The sequence below is a fragment of the Pan paniscus genome, chromosome 16, assembly GCF_029289425.2.
Source record: "Pan paniscus chromosome 16, NHGRI_mPanPan1-v2.0_pri, whole genome shotgun sequence".
NCBI classification, from domain to species: Eukaryota; Metazoa; Chordata; class Mammalia; order Primates; family Hominidae; genus Pan; species Pan paniscus.
The window spans coordinates 82,048,268-82,059,050 of record NC_073265.2 but is presented as its reverse complement, the minus strand read 5'-3'; the positions used below and the strand labels follow the sequence as shown (position 1 = coordinate 82,059,050).

At 41.1% G+C, this 10,783-nt stretch overlaps 1 protein-coding gene across 1 annotated transcript in view; it reads right to left on the bottom strand.

Moving 5' to 3' along the window:
• Nucleotides 1–7,096: 7,096 nt before the first annotated feature.
• LOC100977242 (uncharacterized protein C15orf32) overlaps nucleotides 7,097–10,783 on the bottom strand; it is a 29,573-nt gene continuing 25,886 nt past the window's right edge. Inside the window, exon 3 of the mRNA XM_003816788.6 lies at nucleotides 7,097–7,856. Coding sequence (XP_003816836.3) covers nucleotides 7,814–7,856 — 43 coding nt within the window. The 3' untranslated portion in view covers nucleotides 7,097–7,813. The remainder of the gene's footprint in view (nucleotides 7,857–10,783) is intronic.

The window sequence follows — 10,783 nt, the reverse complement described above, 5'->3', positions numbered from 1 at the left end:
ACTTTCCTTTTGATGTAATTAATTTAATGCTTTTTGCCTTATAATTTATATTTTTGAAAATGTTTAAAAAATCCTTCCTTGCCTCTAGTATGATCACAAAAATGTTCTGAATTTTGTGAAATTAATTTTATATTTATATTACCTTTCATATTTAGGCCTTTAATTCATTAGAAGTCCACCTTTGATTGCAGTTATAGGTTTAAATTCAGTTCTAATGACCTATTCTTTCTCAATTGATTCATGGTATCACCTTTGTCACATATTCAATTTCGATACACACACATGCACATGCATGTATACATAGGTTTGGCTCAAACCTGTAGGTTTTACTCTCCATCTTCTTTCATTGGTCTGTTTATATATTCTTTCTCCACTACAAAAATGTTTCTATTAATATGTTAATATGGCTTTGTGTACTGTCTTACTATCTGTTAGGAAAGGACCCTTTATTTTTTAAAGGTTTTTATGTTGACATGTGTTTTATTTCTTTTAAATAAATATCCAGGAGTAGGACTTCCGGATTGCAAGCAAATGTATGTTTAACTTTATACAACACTGCCAGAGCTTTCTCCAAAGTTGCCATACCATTTTGCATTCCCACTAGCAGTGCGTGAGAGTTCCAGTTGCTCCATATCCTTTTCAGCACTTGATATTGTCAATTGTTTAAAGTCTAGCCATTGTAATGGGTGTGTAGTGTTTGTGACATGTATTTTCAATTCAATTATTATATTTTCCATTTCTAGAAGTTCTATTTATGCTTTTTTAAATCTGCTTAATTATTTTTAGATACACTTGCTTCTTACTTATCTCTCCTTTACTTTTTTTCCCTTTAGATTTTATTCATTTATTTTTAATAGACTTTAGTTTTTAGAGCAGTTTTAGGTTCACAGCAAAATTGTACAGAGTTCCCATATTCCCCTTGCCCTCACACATGCACAGCCTCTCCATCATCAACATCCTACACCAGAGTAGTACAGTTGTTACAATCAACAAACTACATTGGCACATCATTATCAGCCAAAGCCCATAGTTTACAAGAGTTCACTTTCAGTGTTGTACATTGTATGGGTTTTGAAAAACATATAATAACATGTTTCTACTATTACAATACCGCATAGAATAGTTTCACTGCCCTAAAGATCCTCTGTGGTCTGCCTATTCATCCCTCCCTCCTCTAATCCCTGGAAACAACTAATCATGTTATTGTCTCTATATTTTTGCCTTCTCCAGAATATCATACACTTGGAATCATACCGTATGTAGCCTTTTTACTTTGGCTTCTTTCACTTAGTAATATACATTTAAGCCTCCTTTATTTTCAAAAGAACATATCAAACTTACTTTATATTCTGTGTCTGATAACTCAGTAGCTACCATGTTCGCAGGTTTCATTCTGCTGTCTATTTTTCGTTTGGCTTTGGTTCATGACTTACTGCTGATTGTGAACTCGTATTTCATGGAATTTTATCTGAAGAAATGTTTTGAGGGCTGTGTTGAAGATGACTTCCTTCAGATAGGGAAGCCATTGTTCGTTGTCAGGTGTCTGGGGAAACTACCAACCCAAGAGTATTTGAAACTGTCACCTGGAGGTTTTTAAAAATCAACCAGGTAGTTTGAATTCAGCCTGTGCCTGCATGAGTATAACTCGAGATTACAGACTCTCGAGGGAGATTTTTTTCTCCTCTACTCACCACAAAGGTTTGAGATGACAATTTTCTTTGAAATTCTTGGAGAAGTAGGATTATTTCTAGATCACTTTTTTTTTTTTTTGAGACGGAGTCTCGCTCTGTTACCCAGGCTGGAGTGCAGTGGCGCGATCTGGGCTCACTGCAAGCTCCGCCTCCTGGGTTCAAGTAATTCTCCTGCCTCAGCCTCCCGAGTAGCTGAGACTACAGGCGCCCACCACCATGCCCGGCTAATTTTTTTTTTTGTATTTTTAGTAGAGATGGGGTTTCACCGTGTTAGCTAGGATGGTCTCGATCTCCTGACCTCGTGATCCACCCGCCTCGGCCTCCCAAAGTATGGGGTTTACAGGCGTGAGCCACCGTGCCTGGCTCTAGATGACTTTTATGTGGCGGGTGTAGCATTTAGTGTCCCAGCTTTTTGTTGGGGGTCTCCTGTCACACTTCTCATTTCAAAGGGGCCCTCAACTTTGCTTTGCTATTAGGAAATATGGGAAGGAAATCGGATTGGGCAGGCAACTAACACTGTCTACTACAAAACACTATCTTAAATAAACATGTCATTAAGATAATGAATGTAAAAAGCAAGGGCAAACGAACAGGAACAAAATCCTTACAGGTTTACCTGAAGACATAGTGTGAGTTGACCCTAAGGCTTTACACATCTCTTTCTGCATTAAGATTCAGACATCGTTTTCTCATTCTAGAAATGTTCCTTGTGCTTTTGGCAGTATGCCTGTAGAGGTCAATTAGCAAAGCATTTAATTCACCTCCTTTAAAAAACAAAACTATATATACACATAATAAATACATATATAAATGTATATGTTAATTTCTGCCATATTTCTAATAGTACACTAATAATATAGAATATACACTATATAATATATTGCATATATTTACTACATATAATGTATCATATATAGAATATATATACTACATATAATATATATTATAGATTATTAATGTCAACATAATTATATTATTATAAATATTTTATGAATATATTATATGACAATATATTAATACATAATATATTAATATATTATATATTATATTTAACATATTCATATTAGTATTGTAATATATCAATATACAACATATAGCAATATATGCATAATATATAATATACTATAATGTATAAGTTTCTCATTATTATATTTAATATAATATAAAAACTATATTATAATTAGTGTTAATACTATATTATGATATATAGTATGTCTATTATACTATTAGTATACTGTTAGAAATATGGCAGAAATGAACACACTCCAACTCTGACGTGAACAAACATCCGGAGTGTCAGTTCTTGCCGGTACTGACAGAGATTGGGGGCTCTTTCATTATAACGATGCTCTGTAAGCATTCTTGGTTTCTTTCTTCTTGCTGCCTGATGAATTCATTAGGATAAATTACTGGAAGCAAAATCACAGGAGGAAATGCATGCTGATTTAAAATTTGGAGAGGTATTACCTAATTTTTATTCAGGTACTCTCTCACTAGCAGAGTGTGAGAGTTCTTTTTCCCTCATACCCTAGCCAACACTGGATATCGTACAAAAAAAATCTCTTGCACAGTCTCTAGTAATCTTGTAAGAGTTCTTATAAGTTAGTTCTAACTCTCATCTATAAATATCAATTCAAATTCAATGTTCAAACATCTACTGGGCCAGTTTTTCTTCTCTCAAATGTTTTCTCTACTCTCTTCAATTTTGAAAGATGGCGCTTGGGTATAGTGAAGAAGCTATGTGATTTCATGGCAAAGTGCCTGGTTAATGGAGGGGCGCTTTTGCCCCTGGATTCTTGCTGACTTTCCTGCCGAAGGTCTTTGTCCTGCCTGCTCCATGGGCATCCTACTGGCATATGCTACTTACTTCTGCCGAAGGTGGGGTTAATTCTTCCCCTACCTGCACTGGCTAGGCTCCATCTAGGTTATTGTTGCAGATCTTGAGCCTTTGGTCACATTTTCCTTCTGGTCCCTGGATTAGGCCTTCCTTTCTGCAATGTTGGCCTTCCCTGGGCTCACCTTGCCCCTTTCAACTGTCGTCTCACTTTGGACCTGCTGACAGTCATCCTGCACTCCCCAGTGGTAAGTGAGTGTGAGGGTTCTGGTGGCTTTCTCACTGGGTAAATATCTACAAAGTGTCCCAACCTATATACAATCAGGCTAGGTAGATAAACTGGCCAGCACAGATATCCATCACTCCAAAATTTCTTCTGTGAATATATATCTATGGAAGGGTTGGAGTTGGGGGAACCTTCTCTCTCCTCTTTTCATGTTTCCAAGGGGTGGGACCTCCATTAAAGTTACACTCCAGCTTTTCTCTAATGCCTCACTTAATCCTCTGAACTAGAGGGGTTTGGAGAAGAAGGTGGGCCTGTGAAGCTCTGCAGCTCCTCCTCCCTGGGATCTGCAGTCTGCTTTGGGGTTCCCTGCTGTGAGTTTTACAAGAACAGGCCGTGGCACTGTTGAGGGAGCCTGTGTTTGTTCGATGTTGCCTGTGGCTGGGTAGGCAAGGTAGTCGGTTGTGAGGTTCTGTATTGGGAAGTCCGTAGTATTCCTTCCTGTTTCTCTCCCTCATATATTATTTAATTCCCTATGGGTGATCATTAAGTTGTTTCCACGTTTTACTATTAAAACATGCTGCTTTGTAAACATTCTTGTACATATTTTTTTCCTGCTTCTCTGATAAACTCGTTAGGATGAATTACTAGAAGGAGAATTGCAGGGTCAAATGTAAGCTAATTTTAAATTTGGAGAGGTATTATCTAATTTTTCTTCAGTTATTCTCTGATCAGTGCAGTGTGGGAGTTCCTCTTCCTCCATACCCAGCCAACACTGCTTATAATTAATGTTTTAAAAAAAAATCTTTGCTCATCTGCTAGCTGAAATATTGTTTTAATTTCCATTCGTTTTATTACTAGTGAGGTTGAACATCTCTTTAAATTTGTTTTTCTTCTTTAATTTCCTTGTGCATGTTCTTTGCAAATTTTTCCATTAGGGTGGTTTTTCCTTCTCCTTTGATTTGTGCGAGCTATTTTTACGTTAGGGACCTCAATCCTTTGTTGGTGGCAGATTAGTGTAGTGGTGGAAAGCTTGGGTTTTCCAGATGTGATTTTGGACTGAGTTACTTAAACTCTGTCTTCGCTTTTTCATCTCTAAGTTAATGCATATTTCATCAATATGAAATTTCGCTGCTTTCCTCTCACCACCACCCCCACTCCCATCTCAACTATGCCCCTCCAGAGAGAGCTGGAAGAGGCAGTATTGGTAGCAGCCTAGAGAAATGGGAGGCTTATGTAACAGCAACTTACTCAGAGAGCAGGAATCATAAGAGAAGAACTTGACCACTTGACCATGTTTTGGAGGACAGATGTAAAGACAGAAGGTTGAGAGCAGCTGCTCCACTCTGTGGGATTGGGGGAAGATAGATGGATTAAACATTTTTTTTTTTTCCCTAAGGAATTTTTGTTTTCTGGATAATGTAATCTTCCATTTGCAGACTCTGACCCATCCCTTTGCCCCTTAGAAACTATTTATTAAATACAGTTGTTTTTTCTGAACTTTGATTCAGAACTGTATTTCTTTAGTATCTACCTCTGTGTGGCACCAGATTTAAAGAAGCAAGAAGGCCCACTGGACTGGGCTATTCAACTCGGCACATGAGACAGATGAGACTCATGAGATTCATGCTGCAAATATTTCCCCCAATCTGTTATCAGTCTTTTTGCTAAGTGTATGGCATTGTGCTATTTAGGAAAAAATTGTTTCAGCTTTAAATATTTAAAAACAATGTTTATTATGCTTGTGTCAGGATGCATTTGTCTGTAGGTAACAGAAGGCAACACAGAGGGGTTTAACCGATAACCAAATGTGTCGTCTCATTTAAAAGGAACTCTAGCGGTCAGGGGCCTCAGACAAAGGACTCAGATCTTTCCATCTTTCTGCTTCGTCTTTTGGAGCACTGGTGACATCTTAAGGCTGATTCTTCCTGTGGCTGCCTGCCAGTAACAGTCAGGGCTCCATTCCCCCTTGCTCATGTTTGGGGGAAGTAGAATGAGGGAGAGGAAGTCTAGCTTGTCCTGTGGCTCTCTTTTAAGAGAAGAAAGTTTTCTTCCAAAAAACTCCCATCAAACATCTCACCATGTCTCAGATGGTGTCGGCATCTTATCTCTGAAGCCGTCATTGGACAAAAGGAGGGGATTTCTGCATTTGGCTTAAACCAGGGGCTCTCAAAATGGAGTCTGCAGACCAGCAGCAACAGCCCCATTTTGAAATGAAAATTCTCAGGTCCCCACCCCAGACCTGCTGAATCAGAAACACTAAGAATGAGAAACTTCTGGTGGTTCTGATGCCTGCTCAAGTTTGAGACTCTCTGGCTCAGAACCCACTGCTGGAGCTGAGTGAGTTTATATCTCTTGAATCACACCGGCTGCTAAAGGGAGAGATGGACAGCTAAACACAGCTGAGGTTCTGCAGGGAGGAGAGGAGAAATGCACACTTTGTTGGGAGGTACCAACAATGTCCGCTATGTAGGATAAATGATCCCTAAGTTAAAGGCCAGATGACATTTTAATCCTAATTTATTTTTCTTTCAACTTTTATTTTAGAATTGAGGGTAGATGTGCAGGTTTGTTATAGTACATAGATATATTGTGTGATGCTGAGGTTTGGAGTACAAATGATTTTGTCACCCAGGTAGTGAGCATGGTACCCAATAGGTAGTTTTAAAATTCTCACCCTCTTCACACCCTCCAACCTCAAGTAAGCACTGGGGTCTGTTGTTCCCCTCTTTGTGTCTATGCATACTCAACATTTAGTTCCCACTTGTAAGTAAGAACATGTATTTGGTTTTCTGTTCCCGTGTTAATTCACTTAGCATGATGGCCTCCAGCACCATCTGTGTTGCTGCACAGGACAGGATCTCATTCTTTTTTATGGATGTGTAGTATTCCATGGTGTATATATACCACATTTTCTTTATCCAGTCCACTGTGGGTGGACATCTAGGTTGATTCCATGTCTTTGCTATTGTGAAAAGTGCTGCAATGAACATATTCATGCACGTTTCATTATGGTAAAAAGACATATTTATATATTTTTGAGTATATGCCCGGTAATGGGATTGCTGGGTCAAAGGGTTGTTCTGTTTTAAGTTCTCTGAGAATCTCCAAACTGCTTTTCACAGTGGTTGAGCTAATTTACACTCTCACCAGCAGTGTATAAGTATTTGAAGGTCCATTTTCTATTTTGATAGCTATTTGCAAATTGTCCCCCAGTGGAGTGGCACTGCTTTACACTCCTACCAAGAATGTATGAGAATTCCTGTTTTCCCACAACACATACCTCATCAACCCTGGGTGTTACTACACTTCTAGATCTTTGCTCAACTGATAAGCAAAACTGTTATTGCTTTAATGTGCATTTATTCATTTCTTATCATTTAAATTGGCTTTTACTCATTTGTGAGGAAAGTTGGGCAATTTTTCACATTTTATTATGCTTAAAATTCATTTTTATGTATTTTTGTAGAGACTGGCCACAGAGATATTTATATTTATGTTGTTTCCTTGAAGGCTTCTGGCTTCAGCATCACGCAAAGAAAAGCCTTCTCAACTTTGAGGTTTTAAAGTGATGCTCCAATAGAAAAAAGATTAAGTAAAGCATTTCTGGAGTGATAAAGAAGGTCAAGCCCGTTCCATTTGCAAGCATTTGGCTTGTTCAGAACTTTTCAGGAATGCGTGTCTTGGGTGTAGAGTGGCATAAGTGTATTTCTTTCCCATCTGGATGCCTGGTTAAAATGGTTGTTCACCCTTCCATTGAACAATTACGAACAGCTCCAATCTCAGCTTCTGGTGAAGGCTGGAGCTCCCGATCTGAAGGGCGAGGTCGGGGCTCTGGTGGGAGCCCCTGCAGGATGCCCCCCTCTTCCTGATGTTGTTTGCCACCCATTCCTAGGGCCTTGTCGATCCTCTGTAGGTAGCTTCCAAATATCAGCTCCTCTGGGTCTTGTTAAAATCCTTTATCAATGCCCATCTTTCTCAGCAGGGGTGACCTTTAACTCAGCTTTGCTGTCACTACCTGACTTGGATAACCTCCAAAGGAAGGTTGCCATGGCGATCCAGCATTCAGCTCAAGCAAATCTGGTTTCTGTATCTTATTAAATGTTCCCTAAAAAGGAAATCACACCGAGACACAGAAGACGAGGTCATTCGCATGGAGCCATAATGTTCTGTCACCCTCTCCCCCTCCCCAATTACCAGCCTGTCCTCTACCATGAGTTGAGTCATTGCCCCTCTTCTCCTTTTCCTAATCTCAGTTGTCATGGTGAGTGCTTAAATTTTAGGGGGTGGGAGGGGGTATGGTTATGGCAAATGTCAATCTGCCTTTCAAAAGACGTTTTTATAGCTCAAATCTAACACCACTGGCAAATGTCAGAAGTGGGTGCATAATGAGGTCGTGTTAGAGAGGCCGATTGGATGGATGGATATGCTTTTCTTCTTTTTATTGTGGCATTTTCTCTCTTTTCCTGGGGACGCTATTTTCACCATGACTCTCATTAAATTGAGAGATAATCTCCTTTAAACTACAAGCTCAGTGCTCCTTGCTCTGGGAGAGCAGCTGGAATGTACAATTGCTGCTGGTGGCTTTCAGAAGGTTATTTTGTATTCACTCCATGATTAAAAGAAGAGAGGAGAAGGCAGGCAATATGGGCACCCGCAGAGTTTGTGGGAGGGTGGACCCGGCTTTCAGTCCTTTGGTGACGGTCAGCCTGGTGAAAGGGATGATCGGGTATCAGAGAGGATAAAGCCACTCTTGGAAAGGTTAGGGGCTGTGGTCAGTCCTTGGGCACGTCAGTGGCCTTGGCCTCTAGAGGCAGAGCCCCACATCTGCTCCGGGTGGAGGGGAGGCCTGACCTTCTGGCCAGTGCACAGAGAAGTGGAGGGTGCAGGGGAGGCAGAGGAGGAGGGGGCTTTGCTGGGTGGGGGCCTTACCTCCTTCTGGAAGGTGGTCCCCACTGTATTTGTCTGCTGGGGCTGCCTTAATAACATTGCAGTCTGAGAGCCGCAACAATGGGAATTTATTGTTTCTCAGTTCTGGAGACTGCAAGTCTGGGATCACGGTATCAGCAGGGTTGGTTCCTTCTGGGGCCCCTCTCTCCCTGGCTTGTAGGAGGCCATCTTCTCCCTGTGTCCCACATGGGCTTTCCTGGGCATGCCCATGTCCTCATCTCCTTTCTTTTTTTTGAGATGGAGTCTCGCTCTGTTGCCCAGGCTGGAGTACAGTGGCACAATTTCAGCTCACTGCAACCTCCGCCTCCCAGGTTCAAGTGATTCTCCTGCTTCAGCCTCCCGAGTAGCTGGGACTACAGGTGCCCGCCACCACACCTGGCTAATTTTTGTATTTTTTAGCAGAGACAGGGTTTCACCATATTGGCCAGGCTGGTCTTGAACTCCTGACCTTGTGATCTGCCTGCCTCAGCCTCCCAAAGTGCTGGGATTACAGGCGTGACCCACTGCACCCGGCCTCCTAACCTCCTTTCTTACAATGTCACCAGTCAGATTGGATTAGGGGCCACTCTAATGGCTTCATTTTTACCTTAACCATCTCTTTAAAGGCTCAGTCTCCAAATACAGTTCTATTCTGATATATTGTGGGGTAGGAGTTAGGGTTAGGTTAGAGTTTTGGTGGGACACAATTCTGCCTGTAATTCTTAACTGCTTCTGCCCAGCCCTCTGTTCTGGGCCACTCTTGGCCCCATGCTGTATTTGAGGGGAATAGCCAGAAGTCTGTTCTGCAAGCATGCTTCAGCACTGTGCAAAACCAGTGTCTGGGACTTCACATTTACGAGATGTCGGCTGCTGTCTTGACAGAATGCCAATAACATTTGATGTTCAACTAATACAATAATCTGCTGTTAAAAATATAATAAAATATAATATTCTAATAAAATAATAAAAGTTGTCAGTTAGATCACTTGTTATAGTATCTCCTAGCCCTCTGTTCTTCTCTTCTGCTGACTCCCCAGACCCATAATACAGTGCTTGTAGAATGATTAGGTTATTGTTCCACTTGATTAGAAGCTCATCCAGGCAACATCCAGGCCTGTTTTTCTCACCCTGTATTTGGATCCCCTTTCACAGGGCCTGGTACATAGTGGGTGCTCAAAGGTACGTGGTGGATCAATGGAGTGATATGCATTCTTATTTTTTCCTCTAGGAGGGAATGAATGACCACTTGCATCAGACACTTTTTTGACAAGTCAGTGTCCAGCTTCCACACATATCTGGAAGATACCTACAAGCACCAAAGGGGCCTTCAGTTGAGTCTGCTCTGACCCCAGAGCTAAACACTGGTTCTTCCCTTTTTTCATTTCTAGTTTAAAAAGTTTCATTTCATGTTATTTTTTAATTGGAAAATAATAAGTGTACATATTCATGGGGTGTCATTACTGTACCCCACGTATTGAAATAATGATATTTCAGTACATATAATGTACAGTGGGTGATCAGATCAGGGTAATCAGCTTATCCATCATCTGAAACATTTACCATTTGTCTATGTTGGGAACATTCGCTATCCTCCTTCTAGCTATTTGAACCTATGTAGTATATTATTGTTAGCTCTCATCATCCTGCAGTGGTACAGAGCCCTCGGACCTACTCCTCCTACCTAGCTGTAATGTTGTTTCCTTCCCCCAGTTTTCTAAAGGACCAGCACAAACACTGACCTGTTTACGAAACCTCACCAAGGTTTGAAGAAATTACACAAAAGAAAATGAGACCTTAAAACTGGCACTGGGGTTTCCTTTCCATCAAAGCCCATCTCTGCTGTGGGCCCGCAGCGCTCCTCACCTGCCATCATCCTCATAGCAGTCTTTTGCCTGAGTCCAAGTTATGAGGTCTCGCCCTCCACAACTGAGTCAGTTTTGTGTTCTCATGCCCTCACCCCCACTCCCACACACCTCACCCCTATTCTACAGCCCCCGAGCCCCTGTGGGCTTGTCTGGGCCAGGTTGGAGCTAGCAAAAATCAGCTAGCCTCAAAATCCTTTTTGGAGAGACGTCCCTGACCCTGTGGGAGTGACTGCCTTTGCCT